Genomic DNA, 18,094 nt, shown 5'->3' with positions numbered 1-18,094 from the left:
TAACATTTAATTACCTGGAGATTTTACTGTACTGCTGAATTCAGTCTTTAAAAAAAAAAAAAAGGAAGAGAAGAATGAGAAGCAGATTTCTACATTATATTCATAGTGCTGGGCCCATATTTGTGAAATATCATGTGTGTACTGCTACATGAAGCCTGGCCTCAAATTCTGCGCTTTGACAGCTGAAGGTACACCATACCTTTCAAGAAGTACTTATATTGCATTTTGGAGACTTAATCACCCAATCTGGAAGGCAAGCTTTTATTTAGTTTGCTTCTGAAACAATAGAGAAAAAAAATTCTAAAAACGTTTACCTAAATTTTTTTCTAATTTTCTAATGAAAGTAGCTAATTCCACAGTTTAGTCTGTAGTGATTCATTAAGTGCTGGGTATTGGACCTTGTTCCCGCTGTGACAAAGGTTAAGAGCATGCCCTTGTGGCACCATAAACTCTGATAGCAGGGCTCAGGTGGGGCTTATTAAGGCATAAGTGATGTGTCAAGATAACGTGTTGTCTTTTTAACAGCCTGTGTTTTTATGGCAGGAGATATTTTCTATTAAAAAAAAATTAAGTCCACTGAAGTTGCTGCCTGAGACAGAAAATTCAGGTGATTTCTATTTGTAGCTTTGAAAATAGCAGTATATAATTACATGCAGGAATGCAGAGAGTTTTCTTTGAATCTTGAAACAAACCTTCCTTAAAGAGACAGTTTCCTTTAGATTGCTATTGACTTTTTAAATGCTATTGTCCTTGAGTCGAACTTGCCAGCAATGTTTGTTTGTTTTATGTTTGCAGGTCCAACAAACAGCCCAAATCACAATCTTCAGTAAGTACTTTTTTGGAAAATTACTTAATGCACTCTGACCAATTTTCTTCTGTAAGAATTTTGTTCATAAACTCAGTAAACACTGTCTGCAACCATGGTGTGTTTGCTAAAAATATCTTACTTGATTGAAAATTCACAGGATGGAAGAAGCTTTTCAGGCAAGAATAGCATCAGGTTATAGTGGATTTTGGTTTGATCAAGTTTTCTGGAGCAACTTCTTGCATGTTTCATATTTTGGACAAGCAAAATACCACAAAGTCATGATGTTTGAACAGTAATTGTTTACAGGGCAAGTATGGGCTGGAAGAGTGGTTAAAAATGGATGGATAAAATGCTTAGGTTGCTGCAGTTGTAAATTTACCCATGTTATGTTACTATAACTTGAAAAGTCAGATAAAAACGAAGACTAGAATCCTGTCTTTGAGTAGCTAGGTAAAACCTCTGTTAGTGTCATTTTGACTTTGGTGGTGATATGGTGATTTTTTTTAGATGCCAGGACTCACTTGCTGATCCAGTCATAAGGATGAAAATACATCAGTTCTCTTTCATCATCGTTAGTTTATGTGTTAATTTTAATTTTCATACTGTATATTGTATAATTTCTTGAGATAGATTCTGCAGTTGATCCATTAATGGAGTGAGGAATGCAGTTTGAGGCCTTTTTATTTGTTAATGGCCATTAGTGTCAGTGATGGACTAATTAAAAATAACAGTAAAAGCAAATTTGTAAAGACATATGGATGCTTTTCAGAAGTACGTTACTGATCAGTGTTTGCATCTCTGAACTCCCAACGGCTTGAGTGGAAACACTTTGAATAACTGCAGTGGGCTGACCACTAATCCATCCATCTTGCCACATGGTACACATTCTTGTATTTTATTTGCAGAGAAAGTGTAAATGAATTTAAAAGATTTCAACATTGTAGGAGTTTAACAAATTTTCATATTTACCTTAAAATTGATTGCTAACCATTGAAGATTAAAAACAGCTGTTTGTGACAGCATACAATAAAGTGTAATAATTTTTGTAACCACTGAAATCCTACTTCAAGTCTTACAGTACTTTAAAAAACTGTTATGGGCCCACAAAGGTGAAAAATAGTGAGATACCAGAAAGTTCTCTCATCTTTTGTGAGATCAGAAGACAGAGAATGGTACAAGACATAGCAAACTGAAATATGCATAGTGAAGTACTCATCTGAAGTTTGAAAAGCAGTTCTCAAATGTAACTGAAGAGTAGCAAGCAACAAGCACAAGGTGAAAAGCTGGGAACCAAGTTTTACATCGGTTCACTTTCTGTTATTGAGCAAAAACCTAATCTTATAACTTTTGGTTTCCCTACTATTTCCCAAACTCTTCCCCTATACTGAGCATAACTTCTTAATAAATTGCAAATATCAACATAAATTAAAAAAATTCCAACTGATAAAGTGAAAAAAACTATGTGACACATATTTCTTTGTTACATGCCCCCTCCAAGTGGAAGTGAATTAAGATTCTCAAGCCATCTCTCATTCTGGTTTTGCCTAGATTTTGAATGCTTGACTGTTCAACCTTTGCTGGTTTTGTAAGTTAAAATTTAAAAAGAAATAACAACAACAAAAAAATCCTGTCATTTGGATTGTGACAACTCTAAATTGGTCTTGTATCAATGGTTTCAGTGGTGGATATGGTCCATCATTGTTTTGGACCTACTATTAAAAGCTGAAGTGCTGGTAGATTGGTTTTTTTTAATATCTACTAAATTGAAGAGAAGGCTGAAACTTGAGTAAAACAAGCTCAGGTCAAAACTTTAGTGAGAAGTTTTGAGGGACTTATCATATGAGGTCTAGGAGCTTTCAGGGATTACAGATCTTTGCCTCATCACATGGCTGCTCGTTTCAGTTTTTTTCTCTTTCCTACTTAACCAGATTTTTCCCACCTTTCCAAAGTTCCTATCCTTCCTTTTTATACTCTCTGTCTTTTTTTCCTCTTCTTATGCTTCAGAATTGTTCCCATATTCCTCTACTCCATGCCTGCTTCCTAGCCCTTCAAAATAAAATGCCATAATTTGGCAGTATTCTTTTTTTACTTTTCAGAAAATTATTATGATTTTTTTTTACTGAATATTTTGTATAAAATCATGCAGGTCAGTTTGTGAGCCAGAAAAGGGGGAAAAGGTGAAAGAAATACCTAACTGCTTGGAAGGAGGCTGTGTGGAACAAAGGGCTCTTTCTGTTTGCTAGCTGCAAAGCACAGTCTCGTGTTGAGCCACGCGAGAGCTGTTTCTCCTGACATTAATGCTTCCAAAAAGACACGCTTCAGTGGAAGCACTGAAACCTAAAACCATTGTAACTTCATTTTAAACCTATACCTAATGAATTATTAAGGGATTAAAAAAACATTATCTATGTAGATACCATCTAGCAAGGTATTTTTATGCAGTCCATGCATTCTGCTGTGGATTTTTAGAAATTATCTACAATTAAAGATTGCTGGAGATCAAATCTGCATTATGCAGTCAGACTTGCCAGTGCAAAAAAGGGCCCTGACCTTCAGATAGTGAAGTTGAGACATTTCTGTAAAAATCTAAAAGTAAAAATTTTAAACCAAAGACATCGTCTTAAACTGATGTGAATCTTTTTGAGAGGGCAGACAGGACAAGCCAACAGGTTGAATCCTTTCTCTCAGTGCATAATGCTATTACCTTTTATATCATTAACATTAATAGCTTTTACCCTTCTAAAGAGAGACATCCTGTGCTTTCAGAAAGGTAGCGAATACTGAAGAATGTTTTTTTTAGCATGATTTAAAATCAAGCAATGGATGTTAATCTCTTGGGTGCTAAGAGTAGACGGGTAGAACCATTTGCCTTCCCTTCTAGAGGTGTTGATCCTATAAGCTGATGTCATTCTAAAAGACTGCATGTTCTATAGTCCAATGTATTTTTCTCTTAAATTGAACAATTAGATTGAATTTTACCCATTGAGCAAATTCCTGTTCTGAAGCTGTTTAGATTTCTTATTCAGGCTGTGAATGTACTGGTGCCACCTTGAAGGAAATTTGGGATGCAAAATATCTGACAGTTTGTCATCTCTAAGGGCTTCTGGAAAATCCAGTGAGGCTTTAACAGGAGTGAGGAAGGCACAACAGAGCACAGCAGAAAGAAATAGGTATAAACTCAACCTTTGCCTCTGCTCACCTTCTAGGTGAACAGAACTACCTCTGTTGCCAGTGCTGCACTTTTCTCCAGATGACCTTTCTGCAGTCTGCTCAGGATGCCAGGAGGAGAACATCTCCTTCCAGAGCCCTGCAGAAGGGAACCTGGCTTTCTAAGAAACTTTGAGAAGTGTCTGTTTTATTGAACTCTAAGATCAGTTCTGAGTTTGCAGTCACTGATGCCTGTATGCCAGACTCTTAGAAGGAGAAATAGGTGGGAAGAAACACTGTCATCAAGTAGAAATTGTCATTACTTTGGCAAAGAATTTTTGAGGTATTAATAATTCAGAATAAATTTGCATGTTCTCCTGCCTTGTTTTCTTCAGGTAGTTTGGGACAACAGTAAAAATTTTAAGATTCAGTCCGTTGAAGAAAAGTGATGAAGCAATTGTAGTTGAGAAAAACCCAGTTCTTTTAAACAATGGAAACCAGTATGTCTTTAAAAATGCATAATATGTTTGAGTTAAAACCCTAGTGAGGAACCCTGAGGCTGGGATGGGCAATTTATTCTCTATGGGTCTGCATATGCCATGGCTTTTAGCATATAGCTAAAGGACATCTCTTCTGTGACCCCAAAGGGGACCTTCTGCATGATCTGGTGGGCACTCATACAACTTTATGATGGGGGCAAGTATGTTTTAATCGTGTGACATATCTCCATGTAATTATAAGGTGGAAAAGGAAATATGGGGCCTTGGGAAAGAGGGTGCAAAGGAGTGGGTCATCAGAGCACTTCAGCCTGAAGCCACCTCCCTGCTCATGGCTGGAGTCTTCCAGGTAAAAGACAATAGCTTTGGGGGCAAATAGTTTTCTAAACTGGATCTGTCTGGCATACCAAAGGTACCCAGCATCACGTTAAAAAGGAGGAATACTTCCCTTACTGTCACACAGCAGCACCACTTGTATCTTCCTCCTTTCCTTGGGTGGCGTGGCAAATACTATTTAGTCTCAGTGCAGTTCGGCTACTGATAACATTTTTAGTCTTGTAAATTACACATGTAAATTTGCATGAACAGATGTTTTTATATCCAATAGAAGGTTGTCTCAACTCAGAAGTTACAGTGTTTATTTGGGCCCATGAGGACCAGGTGTTCAACTATGGGCCTCCTCCAGAATGACATGCATGCCTTTTGTTTCATCGAAATATAAACTTGGCTGAGATGACCGTATTTGAAGTATATATATTTTTCTAAGATATTGTGGTATCATGTTGAAGTTACAGAATAAGCACATACTTTGTGTTCTGGTTTCCTGTTTTAATCAAGGGAGAAGGATTTTGTGATTAAAACACTGGACTGTAATTTTAGAGGTCTGGATTCAATTTCTGGCTGTGCTCCTGTCTCCAAGTGTGATTGCAGCAAGTTGTTTAACCTTTGTCTCTCCGTATTTTTTGCATCAAATGGAGATGGTCGATCTTGGGAATGTTTTACCTTCCTCTATTATGGGATCACATTGCTTCAAAATGTTTAGGGTACATTCTCTCCCCATAAAACATGGGAGAGAACAAATGAGGAACTGAGGCGCAGATTATCTCAGGCTGTTCTACATTAAAGAGCATGTGTTTGCCTTGGCAGATTTCCTGGCTCCCTGACAATCCAATTTGGGGATCTGGCTGGAACATGCTGCAGTTCCCTCCTAGCCCCTTTGTGTTAGTTTCCTTTTTTCTTTCAGGGTTGGGGAGAAGGCTGTATTTCACCCTGGTATGTGGCTGGGGCTCCTTTCAGGGAATTTTGATCCGAAATCTCAGGTCTGCCTCTGGATCCATCGGTTTATATGTCCTTTGCCAGCTGCTCAGGCTGAGACAGAAAACTTGTAGAGGAAGGAAGGAACTGAAACCAACATTGTACTAAACCATTTTACATACCCTTTTTCTTTCTTATCACTTTTAAAGTGTAATTTTTCTGTATAGTCATTGTTTTTACTCTAGCTATCTAGGATTCAGCCTAGTAGGGCTCATAAGTATATCATGTCGTAGATAAAATATAGTTAAAAATTATACTCTGATCTATCCAAAGCTGTAGAGTACACTCAGAAGAAGATGGCCCTCTGTCTTGTAATCAAAACTAAATAATTTTTATCCTAATCTTACTCTTGTGTTTGAAAAAATACAATTTTTCTCATGAAAAACCCAGAATGTGTGTAATTCGAGGCAGAGTTAAAGAGCTGTGAGGACACTGGTTTGGATTGCTTTGCATCACACCAGGTCCCAGCTTCTTTCCATGTTACATTATTTCTTCAGCTTTTATCTTCCCCTTAAATATTTTCTAATCTCTAGTAAATAAATGATGAATGATCTAATGCATTTTGTATTTCTTAGTGATAGAAGTAGAAATTCAATACATGCTTCCAAAATTGACTAATTTTGCAAGCCAGATGTGTATTTAAACTAATACGCTTAGCACCTTGGAGTAGACATGAGTGTCTGTATTCCTGGAACCTGCTATCTAGGGAAATTACTGCAAGTGGTAGTTTTTTCCTTTCCTTCAAAGGAAGGGAAGAACAAAGGAAGGAAGCTAATAGGGAATATAGAGAAAAGGATAATAGTTTGTTTCAGTCTGTTATGCTCACTAATCCATATTGTTCAGAAATCTCTCAAAACCAAAGCCAAGTATATGCAAAGGTGAATAAAAATAGACCTCTGGGAAAGCTTTGCCTTCTTTTTACTGCTGTATATCAAATACCCCTGAGACTTACGGTGTAATGCAGCTGCTTTGCACTGCTATACTGAGAGAGCCTCATTGCAAAGACAAAAAACCAGCCCTGTGGGACTTGCCTGCTGTTGGGCAAAGTTTCCCAATACCTTAGGAAGAAGCAGCAGTTAGTTACACTTCTGTCTACCTGTAACTCCTACCAAGTTAAGCTAACGTAGGGTTAAATGTGAGGAAGCACCTTGCCACTTGTGATTAGCAGTACTGTCGAGATACTTGGATCAAGCAGTGTAATAAATGCAATGCTTACCACTGTTAATTTATATATGGTGCTGCAGTGTACAGTACACCTTAGTACAGAAACACTTTCTTTCCTAAGAGTTCTGCTTCCCAAAATTTAGAAATGTACGTTGTAGGTGGATATTAAAGGGAGTTGATGGCTTCTGTAGGGGAGAATTTACCCACAGCCTGCTTCCTACACTGCAGAGCCATAGTTAGGTTTTTGATAGCCAGCAGGCTATCATATCAGGCAAGCTATAAGGTGCAAACTCTTTGATGTGCAATGTTCAACGAAAAGGCAAATATAATTCTAACTTTGTAAATATGTGACCTGTACATGCCCTTTTCCTGCAGATTCCAGATCAGCAGCAGATGCTTATTTTGGGCAGCTCAGAGAAACAATTTATATTAAACTACTAAAGAAGTTGCAAGTGAAATAAGACATTTGTTAATCCATTTAAGGTGTTCTGGTTTTATTTAGTGAGGGGGGGCTACGGTGGTAACTTCTGTAAGAACCTGCTAGAAGTTGCTCCCCTTTCTCCAGTGGACTTGGCCAGGCCCAGGGCGGACCCGCTGCTGGCCAAGGGCGAGCCAATTGGTTGCAGAATGTTCCCTGATAACACCTCTGTGATAACGTATTTAAGAAGAGGAAAACAGAAGGAAAAAAAAAAAAAAAAAAAGAGAATATGTGAAGAAGCTGGAGTGGGGGCAGAGAGGGGGAGGTCCCTCACTCTCTGGCCTTGTGCTGGGTAGCCGACTGGGCCTGACTCAGCTCAGCCAGGCTGCAAGAAGTGGAGAGGAGATGAGATGTGAAGAGATCCTGAGAGGCATCTGCCAGCCTGTTGTGAAGAATTTCTTGTGAGAGGAATGGCTGCAGATGCCAAGGTCAGTGAAGAAGGAGGGGGAGCAGTTACGCTGCTCCTGGCCAAGATTCCCCTGCAGCCTGTGGTACAGCCCATGGTGAAACAGGCTGTCCCCCTGCAGTCCATGGAGGTCCACAGAGGAGCAGAGATCCACTTGCAGCCCGTGGAGGACCCCACACTGGGGCAGGTGGATGCCTGAAGGAGGCTATGACCCCGTAGGAAGACTGTACTGGGCAGCCATTCTGGAGGGACTGGTACCCATGGAAGAAATGACCCACACCAGAGCAGTTTCACAAAGGACTGTAGCCTGTGGGAGGGACCCCACGCTGGAGGAGGGGAGGAATGCGAGGAGTTCTTCCCACGATAACGAAGCAGCGGCGTAAAGCAATGTGTCATGAATTGAGCATAACCCCCATTCGCTCTTCCCCCCTGTACAGCTCGTGGGGGGAAGGTGGTGGAGATAATGTTAAACCTGGGAAGAGGGAGGGGTGAGGGGAGGTTATCTCATTCTCTGTCTCGCTATCCTGCTTTGTTTTTAGGAATAAATTAATAATTTTCCCCAAGTTGAGTCTGTTTTGCCCGTAACAGTAACTTTAAGGATTTCTCCTTGTCCTTATCGCAAACCTGGAGCCTTTTTTTTCCTTATATTAATTCTCCCTATTCTCTCAGAGGGTGTGGGGGAGGGGGGAAGTGAGAGAGAGACTGCGTAATCTGGTGATGATGAGGGCTAAACTATGACATAAGGATATATGGAAATTGATATTCAAAGTAGTAACGGCCCTTGGCTTTTGGCAAGTAGCTACTGCAGCTGTTGGATATCCCAGATATAAGCAGAGATCTTTAATTTGTTTAGATTTTACTTCCTCCCTCTCTCCTTCCTCTTTTTTGCTTCGTTCAGTAGCTTAAATGACTTTCAAAGTATTTATTGTATGTCCTACAAAAGGACAGTTATGGGACCCTGAGACTTCCTGTCAGTATTTGATGCAACATTGAGTTTAATTAGAGTTCCTTAGGATGCTGAATAGCCTCTAAGTGCATACAGGGAAAGGCTGAATGTTGTAGTTAGTCACAAAGATACAGGAACACTATTCTAATGAAAAGTAGGTAATTTAACAAAATGAGATAATGTTGTAACACCACACCATACATCATCCTTTTAATTTTTATGGCTTTATGGTTAATTTCTCCCTACTTTTGTTTTATTTTGTTCTCCATTGCAAACTGATAAAATTTGAACATTTGCATTCAAAACTAAGTAACATTAAGAGTGACTGAAGGCATTGTTTTAAAAGAAGAAGAAAGAAAATGTACTAAGGACATCTGCTTTTTTAAATTGGTACTCCTCTGTTAAGTCTAAAATATGAAGTATTTGAGGTAATACTACTCTAAAAGTTGAAAGAAGCACATCTCATCAGCAGTCTCTCATGCTCTTCAAAAAGGTTGATCATAACTGTCCCATTTCTTTTTTTTTTTTCAATTTGATAATAACAAAGGATTACTTTAGGATACAAACAATATTTGATGTATCACAGAAGCTTTTGGTTTTATACATATGTGTGCAGGCACATACACATACTTCCCTCCTTTCTAAAAGTCCAGTTTGCAGGCCTGAAAACACATTTACCTCTGCCTCACCATCCTTTCCTTCAAGATGAAAAACAGTCTCTTTAGTTCAGTGGGACACTCTCAGCAGGCTCACCTGCATATAGAAATCCTGATAGATAGGAATAGAATGGAATGCAGTAGAATAGAATAGAATAGAATAGAATAGAATAGAATAGAATAGAATAGAATAGAATAGAATAGAATAGAATAGAATAGAATAGAATAGTTATAGTTGGCCGGGACCTATAACGCTTATCTAGTCCAATGGCCTGACCAGTCCAGGGCTGACCAAAAGTTAAAGTTTGTTATGAAGGGCATTGTTTAAATGCCTCTTTTTAAGGCACTGACAGGGATGGGACACTGAACACCACTCTAGGGAGGCTGTTCCAGTGTTTGACCACCTTCTCGGTTAAGAAATGCTTCCTAATATACCGTCTGAAACTCCCCTGATGCAGCTTTGAACTATTCCCATGCATCCTGTTACTGGATCCCAGGGAGAAGAAATAGGCACCTCTCTCTCTCCACTTTCACTCTTCAGGAAGCTGTAGAGAGCAATTAAGTTGCCCTTCAGCCTTTTTTTGTCCAAACTGTAGATAGTGTTCTCAGCTGCTTCTCATAGGACATGCCTTCCAGGCCTTCCGTCAGCTTTGTTGCCCTTCTCTGGATGTATTCAAGTGCCTTAACATCCTTTTAAAATTATGGAACCCAGAACTGCACACAGTACTCAAAGTGAGGCCACCCCAATGCTAAGTACAGTGGAATAGTCCCCTCTTTTGACTGGCTGGTTATGCTGTGTTTGATGCACCCTGGAATGCGGTTTGCCCTCTTGGCTGCCAGGGCATGCTGCTAACTTGTATTGAGCTTAGTGACAACCAGCACCCCCAGATCCCTTTCTGCAGGGCTGTTCTCCAGCCCCCTCTCTTCCAATTTATATTTGTGTCTGGGATTCCTGCATCCCAGATGCAGAAGCTGTCATTTGTTTTTGTTAAATTTCATGCCATTGATGGTTGGCCAATGCTCTGGTCTGTCTGCTTCTCTCTGCAAGGCCTTTTGTCATTTGAGAGAGTCCAGTTTAGTATAGTCATCAGACTTACCAACTGTGCATTCGACTTCTGCCTCCAGATCATTGATAAAAATATTGAACTGAACTGACCCTGAAATTTAGACCTCAGAAACACTGCTGGTGACTGGCCACCAGACGAATGTAGCCCCATTCACTACAACCCCTTGAACTCTGCCGTTCAGCTAGTTCTTCACCCAGTGCACTGAATACCTCCCCAAGGAACACATGTAATGCTATGTCTATCCCCAAAATAGAAAGAGTCTGTCTTTCCTCCAAAGACTAGTCTATCTCAGCAGCAAACAGTATAAGAAAATACTGTTTCATACAGGAACAAGTCTTCTGTGCTTTCAACAGGAGGAGTGCAGACTGTGTTTTTACTTTCTTCTGTAATAGAAGAAAGCAAATAATATTAATGTAAATAATACTACTTAAATCATGGAATCATTTAGGTAGGAAAAGACTCTTAACATCTTTGAATCCAACCGTAAAATGTTACATGTTACATAAAAACATATTCTTAACTGTACGATCTGCTAACGCAGGAATCTAAAACTTAGAACAAAGGCATGCTTGTGAGTGCACTGTGTTAACAAAGCCAAAACTGTAGCTGCTTTTTGACTCTGAGCTACTGTGGTGATACTCCCCATTTATTGTTGGTAGCTGCAAGGTGCTGTGTATGGTAGTTAATGTGGAAAATATAACCTCAGTGGGTAACAAAGTTTGGCTGTATATTTTTTATTTCTGCATTAGATAGAGAAGAGAGAAAAGCAAAAATTTATTACAGAATCAATAGTTCCGAGACTCAGGCATTCAGGCAAGATTGTGCAATGGATGATCACTGTACTTTTAAATTCGCTGGAATTCAAACTGACAAATACCAGTATATACAGGATCCTACTTTTCAAGCATTAAGAGCTAAATACTGAAATGCTAATTTTGGAGAAGCATTTGATTTCCTAATTTAATTTTCTACATGTTTTGATTCATGAAGAGTTTGTTAATGTTAAACCAGATTAGATTAATTCACGGAGCTGTGGTGCTGCGACAATTGCCCCTCACAGCCTATCAAGCTAATAATGTTTGCATAGCGTCATGTGTGTGGCATCTGAAAATAAATTGTAACTCTAACTTTGGAATGTGGGCTGTTCGCTTTGCCTGAGATACAATGCAGTATCCAGTATTATATTGTGGGAAGATTTAAACAAAAAAAAAAGTGTGACTTTCAGCCATTAATTGGTTATACACAGGGAAGAAAGAGAGGAGTCTTTGGAAGTGAGAGTTGATAAATATTCAGGTAATGGGTTTAAGTCCAAAGGAAGAAAAGTAAGGGAAAAATGTCATTTGGATTAAGTGAAGGCTGGATAGATACTCAAGTCTCCCAATAGCTTTAGGAGATTCATGTTGCTGTGCCCAAAGCCCCAACAAAGGGTAGCTGCAGAGCCAAAGGTTGTTAATTTCTACCCCCTTCCATTGGCTGAAGTACAAGAGTGTCTGTTTAATTCTTGAGAACTCTGGAGGCTTTGATTGAAACTGGCATAGAATTTCCTATGCAGAAAAAGCTAATTTTCCTGATTTGGAAAAAATAAGCAATCCCATTATGTGGAGTTATGATACACATCAGATTTATTTCGTAATTTCTGGATTCCTTATGCGTACCACCCAGACCTCAGTCGCTGGAGTGATCTGACAGGCAGATAGCACTAGTAATAGACTGCTGTCTTCAGTGCACACCAGGCTGGAAGAGGAGATACATACTTAAGTCATCTCTTGACAGAAAGAAATAGTGAGACACAAAAATGCTAGGGTTTGCTTCAGATTTTGAAAGACCGTGAGCTCTCTTGGTGGTAGCTCCTTTACGCATCCCTGACCTGTCTCCTCCTTCCTCTTCTATAGGCCCTGTCCTCCTGTGCCCTCAGCAAATTCCTCATACCATTGCCTCAATTAACCTTGGGTACTAGCCCTGACAAGGGTAACAAGCAGTTTTATTTTCTCACACACATCTGCAAAGCTTACTGTAATCGGGGTATTTGGAGAATGTATCAGCTTCATTCTTGTAGGCTGGGCTGAGTACATGAAGATGGAAATTACATAAATGCTGGACCAATTTGGGTAGCATTTCATGGGAACAGCAAAAAGTATGAGCAGGGCTACGACCTCATTGGCATCACGGAGACATGGTGGGACGACTCATATGACTGGAGCGTCAACATGGAGGGATATAGGCTTTTTAGAAAGGACAGAAAGGGGAGACGAGGAGGGGGTGTCGCTCTCTACGTCAGCAACCGGCTGGAGTGCATGGAGCTCCACCTGGGGATGAAGGAGGAGCTGACAGAGAGCTTATGGGTCAAGATTAGAGGATGGGGACGAACAGGGGATGTTACGGTGGGGGTCTGTTACAGGCCACCTGTCCAGGAGGGACGGAGCAGATGAGGCGCTCTATAGGCAGATAGGAGCAGCCTCACGGTCGCAAGCCCTGGTCCTCATGGGGGACTTCAACCAGCCCGGCACCTGTTGGAGAGACAACACGGCAGGGCACAGGCAGTCCAGGAGGTTCCTGGAATGCGTGGACGACAACTTCCTCCTGCAGGTGATAGAGGAGCCGACAAGGAGGGGTGCCATGCTCGACCTTGTGCTCACCAACAGGGAGGGACTGGTGGGGGATGTGAAACTAAAGGACAGCCTTGGCTGCAGCGACCATGACGCGGTGGAGTTCAAGATCCACAGGGCAGCAAGGAAACTACACGGCAAGCTCTCTGCCCTAGACTTCAAGACGGCAGACTTTGGCCTCTTCAGGGACCTGATGGGCCAAGTGCCATGGGAGGTGGCCCTGGAGGGAAGAGGGGCCCAGGAAATTTGGTCTATGTTCAAGGAGCATCTCCTCCAGACTCAGCAGAGGTGCATCCCAGTGAAGAACAAGTCAGGCAAAAAAGGCCAGGAGGCCTATGTGGATGAGCAAGGAGTTCCTGGACCAACTGAAAGTAAAGAAGGAGGCCTATAGAGGGTGGAAACGGAGACAGGTAGCCTGGGAGGACTACAAAGAGGCTGTGCGAGTGGCCAGGGATCAGGTGAGGAAGGCCAAAGCCCTGACAGAACTGAATCTGGCCAGGGATATAAAATGCAACAAGAAGAGCTTTTATACGTATGTAGGGGACAAAAGAAAGTCCAAGGAAAATGTAGGCCCCCTCCGGAAGGGAACTGGTGTCCTGGTTACCCAGGACATAGAGAAGGCTGAGGTACTCAATGACTTTTTTGCCTCAGTCTTCACCGACAAGAGTTCCTGTCCCACCGCCCAAGCCGTAGAAGGTGCAAGCAGGGACTGCGAGGATGAAGAACCACCCACTGTACTCGAAGAGCAGGTTCGGGATCATCTGAGGAACTTAAAGGTGCACAAGTCCATGGGTCCTGATGAGATCCATCCTCGGGTCCTGAGGGAACTGGCGGATGAAGTTGCCAAGCCACTGGCCATCATATTTGAGAAATCGTGGCAGTCTGGTGAGGTCCCCGATGACTGGAAGAGAGGGAACATAACCCCCATTTTTAAAAAGGGAAATAAGGAAGACCCAGGTAACTACAGGTCAGCCTCCCCTCTGTGCCTGGCAAGGTCATGGAGCAGACTATACTGGAAACCATGCTAAGGCACATGGAGAGCAAGGAGGTGATGGGTGACAGCCAACATGGCTTCACCAAGGGCAGATCGTGCTTGACCAATTTGGTGGCCTTCTATGATGGAGTGACAGCATCGGTGGACAAGGGACGAGCAACGGATATACCTGGACTTGTGCAAAGCTTTTTGACACTGTCCCGCACGACATCCTTCTCTCTAAACTAGAGAGACATGGGTTTGATGAACAGACCACTGGGTGGATAAGGAGTTGGCTGGATGGCCGCACTCAGAGAGTGGTGGTTAACGGCTTGATGTCCATGTGGAAACCGGTCACGAGTGGCGTCCCTCAGGGGTCCGTCCTGGGCCTGGCCCTGTTCAACATCTTTGTCGGCGACATGGACAGTGGGATAGAGTGGACCCTCAGCAAGTTTGCCGACGACACCAAGTTGTGTGGTGCCGTCGACACGCTGGAAGGGAGGGATGCCATCCAGAGGGACCTTGACAGGCTGGAGAGGTGGGCCCGTGCCAACCTCATGAAGTTGAACCAGGCCAAGTGCAAGGTCCTGCACCTGGGTCATGGCAATCCCAGGCACAAATACAGGCTGGGCGGAGAATGGATTGAGAGCAGCCCTGAGGAGAAGGACTTGGGAGTGCTGGTGGATGAGAAGCTTAACATGAGCCGGCAATGAGCCCTTATGGCCCAGAAAGCCAACCGCATCCTGGGCTGCATCAAGAGAAGCGTGGCCAGCAGGTCGAGGGAGGTGATTCTCCCCCTCTACTCTGCCCTGGTGAGACCCACCTGGAGTACTGTGTCCAGTTCTGGAGCCCCCAACACAAGAAGGACATGGACCAGTTGGAGAAGGTCCAGAGGAGGGCCACAAAGATGATAAAAGGGCTGGAGCACATCTCCTATGAGGACAGGCTGAGAGAGTTTGGGCTGTTCAGCCTGGAGAAGAGGAGGCTCCGGGGAGACCTGATAGCGGTCTTCCAGTACCTGAACGGGGCCTCCAAGAAAGATGTGGAGAGGCTGTTTAGTAGGGCCTGTTGTGATAGGACGAGAGGTAATGGTTTTAAAATAGAGGGGGGGTAGATTTAGATCAGAAATTAGGAAATAATTTTTTACAATGCGGGTGGTAGAACACTGGACCAGGTTGCCCAGAGAGGTGGTGGAGGCCCCATCTCTGGAAACGTTCAAGGCCAGGCTGGATGAGGCTCTGAGCAACCTGACCTAGTCGGGGATGTCCCTGCTCCTTGCAGGGGGGTTGGACTAGATGACCTTTGAAGGTCCCTTCCAACCCTAACCATTCTATGATTCTATATTATTGCTTAGATTTTTTAAAGAAGTAATTTAGATGATTCTGGGGTTTTCTGATAAATGGAATATGCTAATTTTTCCTTAAAACTTGGAAAATTACCGTGAAACAGACACTTTGGTATTGTATGGTTAGACATAGTTGATGTTTCTGTAGTTTTCATAATAATATTCTGTGAAGGACTGTGAACATTTGCATGTTCATATAATTATGTAATCATGATTTCTGGCTGTTTTACAAAGCTCTCTGCTATTTGACATATAATCTCTGTCTTAGCTGAAATAGAAAGGCAGTTGTTTTCATTTTTCTGTTTGGAATGTTGCATGGCCAGGTCCCTGTTCCCGTATGTTGAAATTAATTTTTTGAATTTTTTTTTTTTCCAAATCTTCAGTAACCCTGTTTTCCTTGTTATAGGGGTAATGGAGGAGGACTCTGTGAAATAAAAGAAGGCAATACAATTTTCCATTGATTTTATCCACTGAAATAATTGAAAGTGGTATTTTTTAGCAAGGACATACCTCAGCTAGGAGTGCTAACAGTCACTTAAGGCCGTACCTAGTGAGAGGAACCATTTGGTTCATGATTCAATCAATGAAAGCATATCCTTAAACCCTGTTGATGTCCTCCCTCTCTCTTCATTTAAATGCTTTTTAAATACTTTACATTAAAAGCATCCTCCTTTCATGGTAACATTGGAATATATGTTTAAGACATTATTTGGACTATGGTTTAGAGACAGACTTTGGAGCCTGAGTTTTGTGTTTTAAAATACTGATTTTACAATCTATTGTGGAAATAATTGCAATAGACTAAAAATAAAGTTGTTGTTTACAAGTTGCTATTTGACAAACAACTTACTTTTCTCTACCTTGTCACAAACATTAAGTCCATTTGCAGCTCTGTTTTTATTAGTGACATTTCAATGAATTGCTTTATCTATTACCCATCTTAAAATGGTGTCTCGAATCTTATGACTAAGATTAACAAATTCATCATTTAGTAGAATCAGTAGAGTAAAGATCAACTGTTATTTTTTTCACTGATCTTAGTTGTTGAATCTGGAGTTTCAGTTCACAATGTACTTTTTTAGGAACTAGCAAATAAGCATTCAGGTAAAATGCAGCACAATTGCTCTATTCAGTAAATGTGACTTCAAGTAAATTTGGGGGGGGATTCTGTTATGTGCTACTTTTCAAATGAAAAGCACAGAAATAAATGCTATTTATTAATACTTATATAAGTTGTGTGCTAGACATAAGGAAATCTTGCTTTTGAGGTCTGTTGTAACACTGTGAGCATCTGGTAACAAAATTCACGGGCCATATCCCTGGCGAGTGTAAATTGTCAAAGGTCCATTGACTTCAACTGAGCTATGACTATTTATACAAATTCCCCTGCCTGTTAGTGCTTGACTTTTTAACACTAGACTCCCTTTCTTTCTCATACTATTTATTACATTATTTCAGTGTATGGGAAAAGTTTTTACATCCCTGTTGTATTTTAGTGAAGTCTCTCTTCAAGATACTAACTGCTTTGATGGGTGTTTTCTGGTATCCCAGGATCGCTACTATTTAGATGTGGGTAAAGATGTGCCAACAAGTGATGTTATGTTCCAGAAAGATGGGTTATTTGCAAATAAAGCTTTGGTCAGAGAATAAAATTGTTTGTTCAGAGCATGGAAACAGGTAGGGTAGGAAGCCTGAGCCCTTCTCCTGTGATAGGTGCACAGGGTGGCTCCATTCAGGCAGGGGCCCAATTGCAGTTGTCCCTGCCATCTTTTCACTTCGTAGCTTCAGCAGGACATAGATGTGCAAGTGTGGGGTTTTTGGTGTTTTATGTTTCCAGTTTTGGGGGGAGTTTTGAGGTTTTTCTGTACACCTGGGTTTTGGAAACTTTGCTAAAACTTCTGACCTATTTGTGCATGTTACTGAACTTCTCTCCTGTATGGGCAGAAGTTATGGGTGATGTCAGGAGCACTTGGCATTAGCCCAGCCCTTCTCAATGGGTGAATAGTAATAGTTCAGGCAACAGTGGTCTTGAAAAATACCGTTTTCCTCCATCAAATTTTTATGCTCCAGCTCTGTTGCCTTGAATGTCAATAGCAAAACATCCAGTGATCTCCTGTGCACAACAGGAGGCCTGTGAGAAGGAGCAATTTTATAGCCTAGTGTAACTATTTAAAAGACTACACTCTTGACAAATTTTAGTTCATGTTGAAACAAGAAGTTGAGTGTTTTATTTATTATTTTCACTGAAAGGTAAATATACAAACCTGACTGGATAGTACCACGTATTTTTCTATAGTAATGTTAATATACTATATTTTTGACAGGAGACAAATTTTATAGGTGCAGTATGGCATATGACAAGGCATATGTTTGTCTTCTCTCAGATCTTCTCTGTGACCTGTTTGGGAGGTAATTAATATTTGGAGCCGTGAACTCATTTTAGCCATTGAAGAGTGATCACCTTTTGAGTTGAGTTCACTCCCTGGCACTATGATATGGTGCATGTCAGGAGTATGGGTAACAAAGTAGAAGGGCTGTAGTGCCATGTTGTAACATATCCTGATTTTTAGATGCAGTATAAACAAACCACGAATACATATGTATATTAAAACCAGAAATTTCTGATTTTTTACTGCAGCCCTTTATAATGCCCTTCCCACAAGTCAGAGTGATTTACCTTTATTCTT

General features: G+C 41.2%; 1 protein-coding gene across 1 annotated transcript in view; it reads left to right on the top strand.

Moving 5' to 3' along the window:
- Positions 1 to 18,094, top strand: part of ROR2 (ROR family WNT receptor 2) — a 174,360-nt gene that overhangs the window by 137,688 nt on the left and 18,578 nt on the right. Inside the window, exon 4 of the mRNA XM_086771347.1 lies at positions 796 to 826. Within this exon, the coding sequence (XP_086627473.1) occupies positions 796 to 826 (31 nt within the window). The remainder of the gene's footprint in view (positions 1 to 795; positions 827 to 18,094) is intronic.

This window comes from Chlamydotis macqueenii, chromosome Z (genome assembly GCF_036417535.1).
Source record: "Chlamydotis macqueenii isolate bChlMac1 chromosome Z, bChlMac1.mat, whole genome shotgun sequence".
Classification (NCBI taxonomy): Eukaryota; Metazoa; Chordata; class Aves; order Otidiformes; family Otididae; genus Chlamydotis; species Chlamydotis macqueenii.
Note: the sequence above shows the minus strand (reverse complement) of the source record. Positions and strands in the feature narration are given on the sequence as shown.